The following is an 18,793-nucleotide window of genomic DNA, read 5'->3' as shown; positions in this document are numbered from 1 at the left end:
AAGCTTAACTGAAAGGGTGCAAGTCATGTAGCCAAGAATGCATTACAGAGATACAGGAAAGGACCCAGAGGGAAACACTGCACAAAAAATTTTTGCTTTCTGTTTTTTTGTTGAATTTTTTGGGGGGGAGGGGAAGAGGGGACGTATTTAATTATGCTTAGTTCTACTTAGCTGCTGTAGCTATTACAGTTTTTTGAAAATATTTGTTCCCATTTATGACGTAGACAATGTACTCACTAAGCTCCTAAGCAGCCAGATAATAAGATTACCTGGAATAATTATAAAAACCCATAAAATATATTACTGGGGTATTGTATCACCCAGTATTCAATTGACTGGAAACCAGCTTCTAAAATTTAAAGAATGTAAAACAATTTTAAAATTAAACAATTATTAGATTAGCCATTAACAAAAGCGTTCATGGTGTCTTCTGGGAGGAGAGCAGGAGTGTTATCAAAGCAGTGGTTGCTCCAGTTTGTTGGTGCCATAAAAATGACATCCAGTGTAAGCCAAATGCAGTTTGTTTTAAAAGAGTGAATTTTTTTTCACTTTAGTGGGACTGTGTGTATGACTGGAGCAAAGCAAGGGATCCTGTCTCTTGAGTCAGTGGCACATGGTTTTAAGTTTTCACATTGATTAAAGGTGAAGCCAGTAATAGCAATATTTTTTTTACCAGCTAGAGAAATAGAGAGAGGTACAATAAAAGAAAACTAAACCACCACAAGCCTTCTGTTAATAGAATTGAAGGGTGTGGTGCCTGCTCTAAACACTACTCTGTGGGAGAGAGGCTTGTAGTTGACAAACTGGTGGAAGTGTACAATAAAATGGCAAGAGAATTTCCAAAAACAAACACAGTGTAAGAAATGTAAATTATGTAAATAAAAGATCCCATCTTGTCTCCTTAGCGATGTGTTAATTCACCTCTGTGTCATTGCTAGGATGCTCATTTATGACCTATGCAGAGAGAATATTTTCCAATGGATATGCTGAAACAGAAAGTATGTTGTCAGCATCTTCCTTTTTTCACCCTCAGTAATGACTAATTTGCTTTTAATTAAACCTTTAAAAATGTAATTTCAAATGCTACATAAACACACTAAATTATAATAATTTTGTGCCATGAATGATAATAGAGCCTTACTATAAGGTACATTCTTTTATCATTCATTAAGGTAAAGCCAGTTAAACTATGCAACTTTCTGATTTTTATCTTCACATATGTTAGTAATTGTATTTGCTTTGGTCAACATGAACATGAGGTCTAAGCACCAACAAAGGTTTCAGACGATGCGTGCCTGCACAAAATGAAAATCAAAGTTGTGCTTTGCAAGTAGGGGGACTTGCCTTTACCCTTTTGTCTAACAGCTTCCAAAGTATTGCCTGAAAATTAAATTTGTATTGAGAAGTGAAAATGACCAGTAATTGTAGACTATCAACATTTTCCTAACCTGGTTTTAGAAGCAGTCATCAATTAATTATTTAATTGAACTGGATGTTTTCTTACAAGTATTTAGCAGAAAGATTTATAGTGGAAAGTTAGCATAAGTGAGAAACCCAGAACTAAAAGTAAAGGATGCATATATTTTTTTCTTACTGATGAATAAAAATGTTTAGCCTTTTGTCTTTCAAGTGCTTTCTTTACTCCCAGAGCCAAATATATGCAATTAATTTCATAATACCTTAGCCCTCCCAGAAATTTTTTCTCCTCTGGAAACCAAATTAATTTTTTTTTTCCATATTCTCTGCAAATCTTTAAATTAAAGAACTGTGAGAAGAGGAGGGGACATGTTAAAGTGTAGTACTTCTACTGGATGGTTATTTGAAGCAGGATAATGTGATTCTTCAGTGAAATTGCCAGTTTGAATACAGACCAGATTTGTGCAGGGGTTAATGGGCTTTTCTTTAGAGTTGCTTCTCTGTGGTGCTCATCCACGTGGAAGGCAGCAACATGCTCTGTGTGAACACAGGTGATGGGCAAGTGGTGAAAGAGAGCAAGACCCAACATTCAAAACCTTGCCTTTCTCTTGGACGTTTGTCCCGCTTGAACATGCTAAGGCCAAATCTTGCCCCTAAACTGAAGCCCCTCCTTCCTCCTGAAGTAAGTGGTTTTAACCTTTGGGCTTTGCTTCACACTCTGAAGATCAATAAATATTTGTTCAGCGTGGACTCACAACCATCTCTTCCACTTGTAGGTCATGGACTGCCTTCTCTGGACACATGTCCTAGTTCCAGACAGGACAGCGTTAGTTTATGCCATAGCCAGGACACAGAGGTTATTCTATACCACCTCACATCATTGGATGGGAGCAGAGGAAGGGATTCTTTTCCAGGCTGGGATATTAGGAGGAGGGATCAGTTGGGTACTGTCTGTTGTTGAGGGGTTTACATGTAAATCATTCTTTCCTTGTACCCTGTATGCCATTATTATTGTTGCTCTTACTGTGTGTTTTCTTCTCTCATTGCTGTTTTCAGTAAATTGTTCTTATCTCAACCTGTGATCTTTACCTTTTGTGCCTCCAATTGTCCTCTCCAGCTACCTGCAGGAGGTGGGGGAGCAGAAGGGGAGAGGGAGCAAGTGACACCTCATTTAATCTCAGTGGGAGCACTTAGGGAATGCCATTCCTAAACCAGAACAGCACAACGGGAAGGTGCAAAAAATGCCTCCAGAGTACTAAGATCACAGATTCGGAGAGAGTCAAAATCTTTATCATCCCGAAGACCTAGCAGACCATAACACTTTGAAGTTGTCCTTAGCCTACATTACACTGATATAGTACACTGCTAGAAGCATCCTGCAGCCATGAAATCATGAAATAGCAGGCTTGATTTAGCTGATGTCCCTGAGCATTCAAAGTGTTGGAAGTGCAGACATCAGGTCTCCCAAGACTTAGGTTCCCTGTGTAAATTACTGGAGAAAAAGAGGAATATTAGGAAACAATTGATCTGACCATTTTTAAATGTCTACTGTAGAGTTAAAAAAAAAAGTCTCTTCCTAAATACCCTCTTTTCTCTATTGATTAAACAAGTCTGGACAACTAGTTCACTTCTACATATTCTTCCACATTTGATAAAATCAGTCTTGCTGCTGATCTGCAGGGGATAAGAGTGTGTCAGAACTGGTTTATAAACCAATGTCTTCAATTTAGAAGATAAGGCATTGAACTCATGGACTATGTCAGGAATTTGAGATTAGGCAATGCAATTCCTTATTTTCTTAATGGGTTTCTGACCTTCAAACCAGTGAGCAGGCTCCTTATGTGGAGAAGCTGGATTCCTCAGGAGGCTGGGCTCAGGAGGAGCACAGGACATTCAAAGCATAGGCTGTATCTGAAATCCTTTACTTCATCAGAGCAGAAGTGTCTGATGCAGACTTCTGAGGAGATGTCTTCTTCCCCACTGGAAGAATGTAGGCACATACAAATTATCTTCAATGAGTTGGGTAAGGATAACTCTGGATTTGGTCATGGAGCCCGGTTTTTTTTCCATCAGCATTCAAGAACTTATAAGTTGATTTGGTTTCTTCTTCAACTAAAGAAATCTTAACCTCCACTTCTCTCTTCCTTGGAGAAACCAGCAGGCTGTAGGATGATTTGGGTAGGCTCTCCCTCACCTTCATCTGTCATGGAAAGGAATTGCTCAAGGCCAAAGGATTGGTCTCTGCAGGGTTAGCAAGTCAGGGTATCCCTAATTTTTGGGCCTGACTCACAAGATATGTTGTGAATTCTGGAGTAGTTAGGGATTTATCTAAACTCAAGATGAACAGTAAAAAGAAAACGGTGAAGGAAGAAGAGGAAAAATGTTTATCTGTAGATTGCCTTTGACGTCATATAGCTGTATCGTAGCTATGCCACGTGATGGGTCCACCCAAGGCATCTGCTGGTCCCATCAGGAAACATCTGGGCCACTAAAAGCTGTGTGGTATCATTGCCCCAGGTCTCGGTTTTGCAGAGGTTATATCCATAACCAAATCATGGACAGTGATATCAGCCACTGACTTTACAAGGAACAGTTCAGACCCTATCAGCTAAATTTGGCATGAGTCTCTACTGTGCCTATGTGCAAGCAGGAATCCATCTTTTTATATACATCTATCTGGCATTTTTAGAAAAAAACCCAGTGCTGAATATTTTGATAAAACACTATCAGCATAGCTTCAATAACTGTCAGATTTAACCAAAAAATAGTTCTAACATAGTTTTTAAAGCAAATGTCATTTCCTTCCCTAAACATATCAAGAGATACAGATTTGTTATTTACGGAATAAAGAAATGTGGTACAACTATCTTTTAACTCCTGAGTCTTGCATATGTGAAAAATGGTTGGAGTGGGAGCAGAGGGAATTGTAGCTTGTTATTTTTAGGAGTGCCTTGTGTTGCACTTCATTCTTTTTCCAGGACTGTTCCTGGCTAACTTTCCCATGAGTTTTTAACCTCTTGCTCTTGTTCTCTTATGTAACAGGAAACAGGCTGACAGGAACAAATAAAACACAGCATATCTGATAGTTGCACTCAGAGGAGAGGTTGATTTAGTTAGCCCTGCCTTCTTTCCTCCAGAGTAGATGCATTTGGAGATTCAGATGTGCCTCTGTTCCTCTCCAGTTTTTTCCTGGGAAGCAGTGACTTGTTTGTGCTCAGCAAGGGGCACCGAAGTACCACAAATATGAGAAAACAGATACATTTCTTTTAAGGTTGAAATCTGTGGTGTTGTCATGTCCTGGGATTGTGGATTTAAGTATCTGTTTGCTCTTTCTCCCACCCTTAAGGCAGGAGTTTTATGCAAGCTTCAGGGAAGAGATGACATCGGACGGATTGAGCTGGTCCAAAAGCTGGCGAGAGAGAACTGCCACTTTTTGCAGGCGGAGAGAAAAGCGCTGGAGAAAGCAGGACAAGTAAGACATTTCTTATTTGTTTTTTTTTGTTTCTTTTGGGTAGGGGAGGGAGATTTAGGTCACAAAACTGAAATAGCAAAGCTGATGGTCAGAATCCAGGGCACACATTAGTCATGGAGCTGTAGCTGCTCTCCTCTGGCATTTACATTTCTCTAAAGTGCGTTCAGGTCAATAATTGTCAATACACTTAAATTATTATGTTGTCATTAACTGTCAGATACTGTTATTAATATCTTATAGGATATAGCAGATGATTTTGGGATGCCTTTTACTAAATTGTTGGGGTTTACAGTGTATTTAAATAATGTATAAAGCATATGAGTGCTTCAAGTACTCTATCTTAAAATGACTTTACTGTGGGCATATTTGTATGCAAGTATTGGCTGAAACTTTTCAGCATGAATTAAAAAGAATGGTCTGGATAGGGAATTCAGCAGTTTGTGTTTTTTTTTTTCTTTTAAATTGTGTTTTCAATCAAAAGTTACACTGAAGAAAGCAGCATTTTGTTTAATGCTTCTGAAAGCACTTATTCAGATGTTAATAACTGGACTGAAAATGCACTGAAACTTGACTGCTTTGCTTACAGCACAATGTCTCCTAATTTTGTTCTCCTAGTAAAGATTTCTGTTCTGATTGCATATTTATCTAAAGGTGCAGAGGATAATAACTGAAAGAAACAACAAAAAACCCACCTAGTCCTCATGTCTCTTGCCATTATGTATATACAATTTATTCCATTTTCTGCTCACTGGACAGTAGAAAAAAAGACTTGTGCTTTAGAAAATAAATACTTTTCAGCTCATCTGCAAGTTCATTCCTACTGAAATAAGGCTGTACACAGGAAAAGAGAATGATGAAGTGTTTTTTGGAGCTTCATGCTGTTCTGCTCGGCAGAGTAGAGAGTCTGGTTTGGTGTAGTTAGATGTGTAATTGTATCAGTAGGTGTGCAGAAGGGAGGAGGGCAATTAGCCAGGCTAATTCACAAAGATTAAATTGTTTCTCAGTTGACCCTCTAGCAATGGACATCTGGGAGGATTTTTAAATATCTTTAAACTGTATCCACAAAGCACAATTAAAAGTTTAGGTGCTCAAGCAAAGATTTTAAGACAGGGACACTTTCTATTGTGTTTCAGGATTTGGAAACAAGATTACAGATATGTGGGCATAGATGAGAGGAGGATGTTGGGACTGATACTCAAAAAATTCAGTGGATATTTTTGCTGCTACTCTGGTCATTGTGAAGGGTGCCGTGGAGTCAGCTGCAGCTCTAGCTGCACAGATTACAGAACAGCTCCAAAAATGGCAAGGAAAGCAGCACTCAGATTTTCTTCTCCTTGTGAAAAGTATGGTACTTAGCAATTGCTGCTGTTCAGGAGAAGAGTGACTTCAGTTTAGCAGCAGCTGAAGCAATTTGCTCATACCCGTTCCTGAGTAGTATAACACAGCAATTACTGCTCTCAGACAAGGATTTGCCTTTAGACCTTTAGGACATGCTTTTAGAGGTGACAGTAAAGAGAAATGTCACCTGAGAGACTGCAGAAGGCCAGGTCATTCCTCACCTGCCTTTTATTTTTGGGTGGGGAATCTCTTGCAGCTAGTGCTGGTAATAATAAATCATGGTGTGCTTCTTCCCCATGTTCTGCACTTTGCTGGTTGTTGTAGGGTGGGTCCAGGCAGCCCATGCCCAGATATAAGAGAGACCTACAGTCCTTGTCATGGGTGTGTTTGGTAAGCCCCCAGCTAGACTACTGACTTCATTAGGAATAGTCACCAAGAAGGCATCTGGAACGTGGCAAGGCTTGTCGTAGCTTCTCAGTTTAGCTGACTCAGGTAGCTAACTTTCACTGAAAAAAAAGCATACACTGCTGTGGCAGGGCAGTGGGTTGCATATGTTCAGGAAGCTGTGATCTTCCATCCCTTCCTCTCCCTCCCTTCCTTCCATGTAATCTGAGGGCTGATCCGGTGCGTGTGCAGGTGACAGGATTTGACTGGCTGGGCAGGGTTCGCTGCTCCAGGCAGATATCCACCCCCTCTTCTCCAAGGAGAAAAGCAGCAGACTGAATTGTAGTGAGTAAATTGTAGTGAACGCTGCTTGGATCCAGGATTTCAGACCTTCCCATCTCATCCTGCTGCTACAAAAGTGATGGCAGATTCATTGGCATCAGCTTACTCTCCAGTCCCCTGGGCTCACTGTAAATGTTAGAGGAACAACATGTTCAGGGTGTGGTATCCTTACTATGTGTAACATGCCCATCTTTCTTTTTTTTCTTTTTTTTTTTTTTTTTTTTTAAATCATAGCTTATTTTACACTGCTTTCTTTGTAACACAGGGTGATGGGCACTCAGTGCAGGAGTAAAATTAAGATGCTCTGTGCATTTTCCACAGGACCCTAATTTCTCAGCAAGTATCCCTAAAGCTTTCACCAGCTTTCCTTCTGGGGAGCTCAAACTGGGCTTTCTTGGATGATCTGCCTTCCTCAAAGGAATGGCATGCAGTCTGTAAATGAGAAGCCTGAACACCCTGCCAGGCTGTTCTCCCTGCTATCCAGGCTGGCCTCCTGGCAGCCCTGCTCGAAGCAGAAATGCTGCTGGCTTGCAGGGCTATGTGTTTCTGTCAGCCTGGGCCAGCGTCACTATTAAAAGCTGGGGGCTCTATAACCTGCCTGGAAGCTAAGCTGCTCTTTCCAAGATGGCCAATGGGAAATTTTGCCTGAAACAGAGTTCTCCTCTAGTTTGTTCTCCTCTAGGAGCATGAAAAAAAATCCCAAACCCCAATTTGAGCATGGAGTTAGAATTGTGTATATGCATAATTCCTCTCTACATGTACTGTGTCCAAGGCATGTGATGGGAAATGGAGTTAGGGCTCCTCTGGTGTTATACCCACTGTGCTTCTAAAGCAGGTCTCTTCAGATTAGTACAGCCTCAGACGGGTTTCCAGCATTAACAGCAAATATAAATCTATTATAATTGAGCTTTGATGATTCTTGTGCTTTCCTGTGAAGAAGAAAACATTCTCAGCCTAACTGAAGAATTTGGTACTAACTTGGTACCCCGATAACTTTCCTGTACAGTGAATGAGGTGTGGAGGGTGATAGGGAGCTAGACTGGTGGACTAGGAGGACTGGTAAACTCTCCTGTCATTCAAATAAATAGTCACCATCTTCATGTGAGTTTGAGGACCAAAGTTAATGAATCACTTAAAGAAGATAGATGACATGTGAATGCACAAGTGGTTTTTTGGCAGATAAAGTACCTAAAGGTGTTCTTTGAGGTGTGGTGTTGGAGGTTTGTGGTCCACAAGGAACAGGTGAAGCATGGATTGGTTTGGGTTGCTAGTTCAGGAGATGAAATATAGTTCTTTTTTCTCAGAAAAAGCAGACGGTCTGGAAGAGGGAATATATGTGACAGCTGGCTGGCTCACTGGAAGAAAGCTTGGCTTTGAAACTAGTGTGTGGGAGAAGGGATTCCTTTAGTCTGGCTGTGTTCTGAAGGGTATAAATTTGGGGTATATATATATATATATATATATATATCTGTAAGATGATTTGTATAAAATCTGAAAGTCCATACTCCTTTTTCTTTTTTTTTTTTAGTTTTCTGGTATACTATCATTTCAAATTTATGGTCTGAATGAAAAAAGAGATTTGAAAAACTGTCGTAATTTTAAAAGTTCTGTGCTCAGTTTCTGTTATATCTGAACTACTTAATTGATTTTGACACTGGAAGCTGACAGTAATCAGGTTATATTAACATACTGGAACTGGTGTTCCTTCGTAGCACACAGTGCCAACTTCTTCTCTGGTAAATAAAATGCTGTAACCGTAATGGTGCTCACAGACTTGTAGAGAAAAACAAAAACTAACAGTGATTTTTTTCCCCCACTCTTACTTCTTAATGTGTTAGAATAAAGTGCTTAATCAAGGCAGTGAACCTACTGTATATGTTAGGTTTCCTAAAAGTCAGCCTTGCTAATGAGTAGAAAGCAAATAGAATAAGCTTCTAAATAAGCAGATAAGCTTCCTCCCTGTGCTTTTGCATTCCTACAATGTATTGATAAATAAATAAAATGAAAATATTGTCTAAATTACACAGAAATTATTTTAATATTGAATGTGGGGTAGCGTAAAAAAAAAAACTATGCAAGCTTGCAGTTCTAATTTTGTCATTACATACAAATCATACTCATAAGCCTAGGGAAATGTGAAACTGGATATTTGTATTTTTATGTAATTTAAATATTTCATCTCCTTAAAAAATTTGCTTTGACAGAAAATAAATGAAAAATCTGTATTGAAATATTCAGCTACAGAGCAAACCTGCTTTTTGGAGAGGTTTGCTTGCTATTAGCATTAATTATAATATAGAAAGCAAGCTATGTGTGTAAACCCATCTGAAATCATTTATCATAGCTTTTTTCCCCTCCAGCATACATTTGGGATGCGTTCAAGAACATATTTGAAGCAAACCATCGTTCTTGGAATTCCTTTTAGTCAACTACAACTCAAATAATGTCTTTATAATAGAAATGAAAATGTTTTGCAAAGTATTTCCAGTTATTATTTCAATGAAGTGTTGCACTCATTAAGAAAATCGTGTCTGTCATTGTTTAAGTAAAATTGTAAAAGGTCATCTTACCTCAGCAAATGGAGAGAATCTTATTTAGATTATAATATAATTTTCATAATCAGATCAACTGAATAAGATGTTCATAAACTGACAGTAATGTTCAAAGGAGGTTCTTCCAGTACTTCCCTGCATCAGTAGGAAGGGAAACATTTCCTAAATCTACCCTGTAATCCCTTTACAGATTAATATATATATATATTAGTTAGAATTATGTACTGTTTAAAAAAATATAAGTATTTACATCTTGAGTGTATGGATTCAGTGACTTAATTCAAGATGAAAGAGATATATGAGGCAGGTAGGTTTACAAAAGGACAACAGATACTGAAGAACAGTTCTGTTAATTTGCTGGGTACTAACTTTTGTAATCGGTGGTCTTATTAGGAAGACAGATGATTTGCTCATTGAAGCAGGTTAGTGGTTGAGCTGAAGCTGTTAAAAGGCTTACAACAGAAGATTAACGATTTAGAGCCTTGGGTTGTACAGATTACTCATGACCGAGGAATTTTTTAAGGAAATTCCAGCCATGACACACCAGGGGTATTTTTAGGGTGCCCAGCTGGACACCTGCAAGGAGACACGAATGAATGTCAGGACATGTCCAGAGCTGCAGCTTTGGTTAGCTTGACAAAGATGTGGCATTGTGCTGAGGTACTGTAGTTGGATTAATGGTCAGTAATCAGGGCTCCAATGGAAACATATTCTTTAAAATATTGACATTGAATGACGTCTGAATACAGTCAGTGACTGAAATCTGTGCATTACTTTTTTAAACCAGCACAACTTCTCTTTTATCTGCTCTGTTTGGGACGGATCTATCGGGTAGCTTGGGGGCAGGTTTACTGCTTTTGACTCTTGGCAGCTGCTCTGCATCTCTTGCAGAGCTGTGGGTCAAGTGGTCATAACAACTATAACACAGTTTTGCAAAAACTTCCACGGCTTGAATAGCTATGAGATGTACAGATGTCTAAAGTCATTTAAATGAATGGACTTGGCCTGTCAGCATAGGAATTCGCTGTTTCTCTTTATACCTCTTGGACCTGCCAGCACTAGCAGAGAGAGCTGTACCAGGGCAAGATGATAGTTTGCAATTTTGATTTAGTCTTCAATTACAAGCCAAGAAAAAATGAAACTATCAATGAGATTGTCATTATATGCCTTCTTGTTGAGTAAGAGTAAGTAATTAAGAGTTAGGTACATGTTTGTTCTGGAGGTAAGCTGAAGTTCAAGTCTCTGGTCAGAATTGGGGAAACAGGGAGTGGAATCTTGTTCTGTCATGTTCTGGAGAGACTGTCCTACTCCAGATGCTCGATTTTTCATCTGCTGGAATGAATGCATAGCTCCAGGTGATCACTTGCTCTTCATAAGCCAACCTCTTTAACTTCTAAGAAAAAAAGGCTTCTGCAGGGCCTAAGTTTTTTTTTGTGGGTTTTTTTTTTTTTTGTTGTTTGTTTGTTTGTTTGTTTTTGTTTTTTTCTCTCCTGTATGGAACAGGCACAGGCATCTTTTCAAAACGGAAAAAGGTTGCCAGGCATAAGGATCCTCCTGTTCAGATGTAGGACTGGGGTCACCTGCATGCTTGTTTCAGTCTATTGCAACACTTTGAAAATAATAGTAGAATTATTTTTAATTACTATGTGCTTTTAAGAGGACTTACTATTCCTTTGTAGAGTCTGTTTAACGTGGTCAGAGTTTTGGAGGAGAATGTCCTCTTGCCAGGAGTGCAAAAGAGTGGTAAAATTATGTGATCTTTCTCCTTATAAAAAAAACACTTGAGTCATGCTTGTACTCCCATGATATGCTGTGAGCATAGTATAGGAACACATTGAATAGAAACCTCACCCTTTTCCTTTAAGACAAGTTACATATTCCCACAATACTTTCCTCCAGATGCTCATCCTAGTGTTTAAAAGAGAAGAAAGCCTAATTTTCTCCTCTTTGATTTATTCTGTAACATTATACTTATTTTGTATAGGAGGAAATTCCACACACACGTTTTGCATGCTGGGCTTTCTTTAGAGTGGAATGGTGACTCATGTGGGACAATAACTTAAGTCCTGTGCTGAAAGGGGTAAAAAGGGCACATGGTATTTAGCAGACTAAAACCTGGGAACCAGAAATCTGAATTTTTATTTCTGACTCTGTTAGTTATTTAATAAATAACCTTCTTCAAATCCCATCACTTTTCTGCACCTTTGTTTACCCAGGTATAAAATGAGGTCTTAAACGTGTGGGACCTCGAAGGGTGCCATAAAACCTGCAGTGGTTAATGAATGTTGAGGAATTGCTTTGGGATCCTTGAGACATGGTTTGGGGATTCCAAGGAAGCTGGAAGTGGGTTGAAATGCTGATGGCCAGGGGGAACTTTTTTTAAAATCCTGAGCGTAGCTAAGGTGAGGCCAAACATTTGCAGTCCCTACGCAGCCTCTGGGTCCTCAGGCATCTCTTCAGGGTCTGTGCCACCCCAAAAGCTTGTCCCCAGCCCTGGGCTGGCCCATGTAGTACTGCTTTGTGAAATGTCACAGGGAATAATGAAGCTGAAAAATACAATAAAGACACCTTCCTTGTGGGGTTATTTTCCAACTGGATTGGCTCCCCCCACATTATGGGGGCACGGATATGGGGTGAGAAGGAGATATGGTGTTAGAGATGACCTGTGCTGGTGAGAGCTACTCTGCTGCTAAGCCACTCTCCTTAATTCCCCAAAGCCTTGTTACTTACCCAATCCAGAAACTGGACTGGGTCAAATGAAATGTCCTTGCATGTTTTTGGTTGGCAGTATTTTAATCTAGATCCTGCGTTTCACCAAGTGGCTTCATGAAGGCACACAAGCACACAGAAAGGGGTGACTGATGAATGGGAGTCAACAGCCAGGAGCAGAGAGAGGACAGGAGTGTTGTTTCTCACCGGCAGCAGGACTACACAGTTTTGGTGGTATTAAGACTGGAAGTGTGGCTCCTTTGCTTCGTTTATCCACACGAAGAAGTAGAGAAACTCTCTGAGAGCTGCAATCTGCAGGTTGTCACCGTCCCCTGCTTCTGTGTTTCTCTTCAGATTTTGAACCACTAACCTGCTTATGTTTCTAGACTGTCCAAATGCTTACACTGAATTAATCTTATCATATTCTCCCTTTGGATAAGTAGAAATTACCAGTTTATTAGTTCAAAGCATCTGCTCTTTTGTTTTCTGACATTAAATTGTCCCTCTCTCCATGTGATAAATGCATTTGATGACATTCTGAATGTTCTTTTCTCCATTTTCCTGATTTATGACATCAATAAATTCCCAGTTACGCTGATAATACAGTGGATCTGCCATCTACTTCTGTACAGGTACTTCTACCTTTTTTCTGGGAACTCTGAATAACAAAGGTGTCTGGATCTCTCTGTTAAGTTGGGAATTTTTTGACTTAAATTCAAGATGATAAAAAAGAAAAGTTGATAATGCTTTAAATACGTACAATGCAAACTTAGGTCAGAAATTTTAAACAGCTTCTGAATTTCAGGGGTGGTAATTTGTCTTTACTTTTCAGTGGGGCAGAATTTTTAAGAAATTCACAGTTATACCAGACTTTTCTGTTGGAATTTAAACCAATCAAGGACACCTTGTTTTGGCTCACAGTCTAGACCTGGCTGAAAAGAAATACCCAAGATAACTGGAAAACTTTTTGATAAGCTAGAAACCAATGGCTGTCTACCACAGCTTCGTCTCTGGAAGTTGTCTGAGAGTAGAGATCAGAGTTGTGTAAAAAGGATTCAGTGCTGCAGGTATCCATTTTTTTTCCCTTATTTTTCTTCTTATCCTCCTGAATAAGTTCAGGAAAAGCATTCTGTTTCATTGAAGATTTGGGCCAGTAACACAGAAGATACCCGTTGAGTGTCATTAAACAAGTGAACACATTTCCGCATTTCAAACTTTGCTTTGTTTTGAATAGAAACTGCATTGGAGAAAATTCTGTACTAAGATCTGGAGTCTGTGTTAATATCAGTGTGATTCCAGTGGCAGGGCTCTCTGGAGTGGATGAGGCCTGTGTCAGGACCTCACTGCAATAAATACTGACTTCATTTGCAGGCATTGGCTCATGCAGGTATGCTCTGGAGACCACCTGGAGCATGCCAGTGTATAGACAGCCTTTTCCTTACGTTCAGCTGCCTCTCCTGGACCAGAGTCAGGCTATCCGCTCTGAGGACTTTTTGGAAAAGTGGCAGCTGTAAAGTGGCTGTTTCTGCCTTTTAAGTTGTTGAAACCACATATATGGCAGGAATGTAAGGACACTTTGACTTTATTTTTGACTTGTATTTTTTGACTCTCTATTTTTTTGTGGGGTCCTTTTCTTCCCCCCAGTATTTATTTATTTTAATCATGAGACCTCCCTAAAATCTCCCCCCCAAACATGTCCTTTTGCCATGACCATTCCGTCCACTCACTGTGCCTCCATTTTAAAGTTTAATCCAGCCCCTGCTGATGTTAATAGATATTTTTTGGTGAGAGCAGGATATAGCCTGTAGTTTAAAGCTTTTGTCACATTGTAGCTGTGGAAGGTGGTGGCATTTTGCAAGATGGGCTTGACACATGGACACCTGTGGAGAAGGCTGGTTTGGTAGCAGTTAATACACCACTTGCATCCAATTTTTCTTGGTTCTGTGTGGCAGCTCAAAGAGCAAAGGAATGAAAACCCAGGCGATTAGTGGTATTTTTGCTGACTATCTTCCTGTAAATCAAAGCAGGTATTCCCCTCTCTTTCCTCGATTAGTGTTCCTACTGCTGTGTGCAGCACCTCCTGTATTCTAATTCACAGCACATGAAAATGAGGTCTCAAGTTCATATGCACGGATTTCATTTTAACTACCCAGTGAAAAGTTTTAATTAGGTGTTTCATGTGGAAACATGAAACAGGGTTTGAAATTAGCAATGACCTTGCAGCCTTTCTCAAATATATTTTCTGATACTGCGTGGCAGGCAGTTCCCAGCTCTTTTTGTCACTGCCTGGAATGCGAGCATCCGAGCGGGAAAGGCTGTGACGTGTGGGAGCAGCAGCAGTTGCTGGCTGCAGGAAAAAGTACTTTAGCCTCTTTTGATGACTAGGAAAATAATAGGATGACCTAAGTCAGGAAGAGCATGAATAGTAGCTGGTAATTCCTATAACAGCTTGCTGAAGATCAAATCTTAGATGGATTTCCAGGCTCTGAACAAGGGTAAGCCCTGAACAGGGGGTGACGCTGAGCTGCACAGCCCTGTTTGGTCAAGGGAAGGGCCTGCAGCTCTCACATGCCTTTGTTGGCTGCCGTGCATCAGCTCTGTCCCCTGCCAGCCTGGCTGATGCTGCTTTCTCACTTGGAGTGGCTGGACTGGGAACACCATCCCTCATTTCATCTCCATTTTCCCTGGGAGGTGAAGGGAGTAGACCTGTGTGTTGCATCAGGAGCAGCATTCCTACTTAGTCTGGTGCTGGGAGGAGCAAAGACGAGCTTGCTCTTTTTAGGAGGCAAGCACAGAATGCAAAAGTGCATCACCTTTTTGATTTGCTTGCAATATCTCAGTGTCTCTCCTGTATTTGAGGTACTAATATTTGTCCAATGAATACAGCATCAATTTAAGTCTTTTTACAAAATACTTTAATATTGCAAGTAGGGGATTATTCACCACAGGAATGTTTAAAACACATCTGTGGTTACAAATACAACTATTAAATCGATTTGCTGTTTGTAATATATGCTGCTTGGCCCTATTTAGCAGGTTGAGACTGGACGTGGTCAGGGTCAGAGAAGACACTAATCAGAACTGACTGAAGTGGCCAGAATTTCAGTTCTCATATGCAAAGCCTGGTTATTCAGGCTTTGAGCTAAAAAACAGACACATTCAGGCCTGGGCTTCCTCGTGTGAATGGCAAATAGCTGGAAGTGTACTGACACTCTGGCTTTGTCTCCTCAGGTGAGAAACCTGGATCTTTTTAGTAGAATCCACACATTAATTCAGTCTGTCTAAATAATCTCTCAGTCTCTATGCAGTACCTGTATTGAGCTAATCATTGGGCTGTATTGATTTCTTTTAGGATTCTTGGATTTTGATGAACTTACGTAAATGAAATGTGGCATCTAAGCAGAGCTCTATCTGCAATGAGTTCTTTACTCCTATTTCCCACAGAGACAGAAGTAAATTAAACCTAGGTGAGATTTTCCTACCGGCTGTATCATTGGCATCACAAGATTTTTCCAACAGAGTTTGAGCAGTGCCCAGTGCCACCCTGGGAAGCTATCACATCCTGTATATTGCAGATGATGGCCTCCTGCATCTGGGGACTTTCTCAGGATTTCACCAAGGACATCCTCTTTGAGAATCCTCCTCCACCAAGGAACTTGCAGTGCTCATGGTCCCCCAGTTCTCCTTCTGTAGAGACACCTGCCTACGCGTGCATGTGCTGTACATATTTATTCATTAAGCAAACTGCATACCTGGCTAAAAGCAAAGTGAATCTCTTGCAAAGAGATTCTTACTTATGGAACTCCTTTTCACACTGTAGAGTGAACCAGTCATTTAAACACACAGCTTCAGTTCTTAACATAATGAAAATGTTTTCTCCTGGTGACCCATCTGTTCTGACAGTCTTCTCTTCCTCTTCCTGTTTTCAGATTGCATCGGGTTCTTGCCTAGCAGATTCTGAAAAGTTTCAACCTCCTTTTCAGTTCTTTGGATTAAAACCTGAGTTTTGATCATCAGAAGGGGTGTTTGAGTAGCTAGAGTGCACTGGGTGGCTGAGTGATACTATAGATAGGTCGAAGCAGATACCTTTTTTAAGTCTGAACACCTGAACCACCTGAAACTTGTTTACAGCAGCAGATTTTTAATGTGGGGTCCTCAAATCAGGTAATTTCTTAAAAATGGCCCCTATAATTTATTTTTTTTTTCAGAGCCTGAGCTGTAGCTTTCATTTCCAAGGACCCCTAAAATGTGCTTTTCTTGGATCGTTTTAGACACTTCCTGGTAGGAATGCATGCAGGAACTGGGGGAACATGTTCCAATTTTCCAGCAGAGCTGTGGGTATGTGTTCTGATTTGTGTGGGATCCTCAGCCACCCTCAGAGCAGAGCTGCTCTGCTCTTGCACTGGGTGGCCGTGTGCTCCCTGTAACTCGTCTGTTCTCATTCTCCCACCCTCAGCTGTCACACAGACACACATATGTGTATATGCAGCTATGACTGGCTCTTCCCTGGAGCAAAATGTAGTTTTGTACTCTGTAGGCAAAAAAGCTACAGTTTCACCACACCATTTTCCTTTTCAGCTGCTTTAGCAATGCTCTCCAGCTCTGTCTAATATTTTTACTGGTTAATCAATTGAACTGTTTCCATTGCAGTGACATGTAAATAGTAAATATTTGCATTAGACAAAAGATATACAGTAAATCATGCAATAACTGTTGTTTTAAAATGCTATTAGTTTTTAATCTCTGTGAAGTTCAATATATATTAAAGATGCCCCAAGAATAAAAACAGTAAAACAAACAACAACTTACTCATTTAAGTATGGTAGAAATTCACGTCTTACCTGCCGTGAGAAGAAATGAAAATTCAGCATTCCAGCAGATGTATTAAAAAGCTGTAAAAGTTGCTTGACCATTATCTTGTCAAAATTAGCTCTAAGGTCATAGGCATTTGCAATCTTACTTGTAATTCATTAATGCTGCATTTTCCAGTATTCTAGTGCTCTTGTGTGTGGAAAAGATCTGCATCAAATAGTTGGATGCCCAGCTTGCTTGAAAAAATCATATTGATTAAGGTCTAATAATACATGCCATCCAAAGATTCTTCATTTGGGCAATTTTGTGAACACAGCAGAGTGTGCATTACCAATATGTCCATATCACCTTTGCTTTTGTAAGAAATAATTTGTTCCAATTATTTTACTACCTTTTTTTTCCCCCCATGCACAGGTTAAGTGCTTGCTACAGCAAAACTTCTTCATTTTCCTACCTTAGACAATATACTTAATGAACTTTATCTGTATTGCCTTGTTAAGGGCAAGGAGCTACCTCTAAATAGACTAGAGCTTTTATGGAAATGAAAGCACCAAAGAGTTGCTTCATCATGGGAAATCACTGCCAAATGTTGTGTGAGCTGTTGCTTTCCTGGCAGACACAATGTAGAGAAACATTTTCATTTTTAGCATCTTGACATTCAACTTTTTGACTTCTAGTGCTTTACCACATTTTAGTATATGAGTATTTTCCATTAAAATGCATTGTTATCGAATTTGCTTGTATTGAAATAACAATTGAGATAATATAGAGATACAGATAATTAGAGACTTAGGTCATGCTGTACAGAAACATTTTAATAAGATCAGATGAAAACCTCCATCTCATTTTTATCTTAGTCTAATGTTTAATAAGCTAAAGCTTAAAATCTGATGAATTGGCAATGATTTTGAGATTTGATATTCAGAAAGAATGTGTCCTGAATACCAATGAATTAAAGTTACTGTGGAATATCATTGCTGCATTTTTATTTTGACCTTGAGAACTGGGTTGGTTCAGTGTTTTTACACTGCTAACCTTGAAACACAGTGATTGGAAAAACAGTGCTGAAGGTTAGCAGTGCTTTTTCTTGAATTATCATAGGGGAATGGTTTGAAGTTTATGGGGGTGGAGAGAAATTGTCTTCAAGATTTTCAAACAGCCTGAAAGTTTTGGTGATGACAGCACTTTAACTTATCGTTATCCTGAAAATGTCCTTCTGTGCCAGTGAAGCCTTACATAGCTAAAAGGAAAAGTGACTGTAGAAAGGAGTTTAAGTAATGTCAAGAGGATGGGCTTGCCCAGACAGCTGCTAACAAATCCCTTCTGAAGCTGCAGAAACATAGCCTCCTGCGCCATGGATATGAGTCCTCACAAAATATCCTTGGTGCAGCCACGTTTTGGTAGGTCAGGTGAGTAGCTATATGTAGAGATCATACTTCTCATGTCATGCAAGTGCTCGTGAGTCCAAGTCTCACCCTCCTCTTTGCTGGTTGCTAGCAAGCACCAATGCTCCAGTACAGATGAAGGGTAGGTGAAGAAACATGCTTTACACAGGGAGGGTCTGGAATGAACAGAGTTTTAAGACAGAGACAGGTTCATGTTTTCATTTTTTGTCTTTACTTAGTGGGTAATTACACTGTAAACTACACATTCATTACTTACAGTGGAAAAAAATTCCTAATAGATTTTAAGGACATTTGACTGTGATCACTTGCATTGTAGGGGAGCAGAAGAAAATGTAAGCAACTTGGGCTTAGGGTCATCTGAA

General features: G+C 39.8%; 1 protein-coding gene across 2 annotated transcripts in view; it reads left to right on the top strand.

Moving 5' to 3' along the window:
- RAPGEF5 (Rap guanine nucleotide exchange factor 5) overlaps positions 1-18,793 on the top strand; it is a 154,288-nt gene that overhangs the window by 61,498 nt on the left and 73,997 nt on the right. The window contains exons 9-10 of one of the 2 annotated variants that reach the window (XM_062495573.1): positions 4,763-4,888; positions 7,290-7,292. In XM_062495573.1, the coding sequence (XP_062351557.1) occupies positions 4,763-4,888; positions 7,290-7,292 (129 nt within the window). The remainder of the gene's footprint in view (positions 1-4,762; positions 4,889-7,289; positions 7,293-18,793) is intronic. The other variant, XM_062495582.1, reaches the window with a different exon arrangement.

This window comes from Cinclus cinclus, chromosome 1 (assembly GCF_963662255.1).
Source record: "Cinclus cinclus chromosome 1, bCinCin1.1, whole genome shotgun sequence".
Classification (NCBI taxonomy): Eukaryota; Metazoa; Chordata; class Aves; order Passeriformes; family Cinclidae; genus Cinclus; species Cinclus cinclus.
This window is presented reverse-complemented; position numbering and strand designations above follow the sequence as displayed.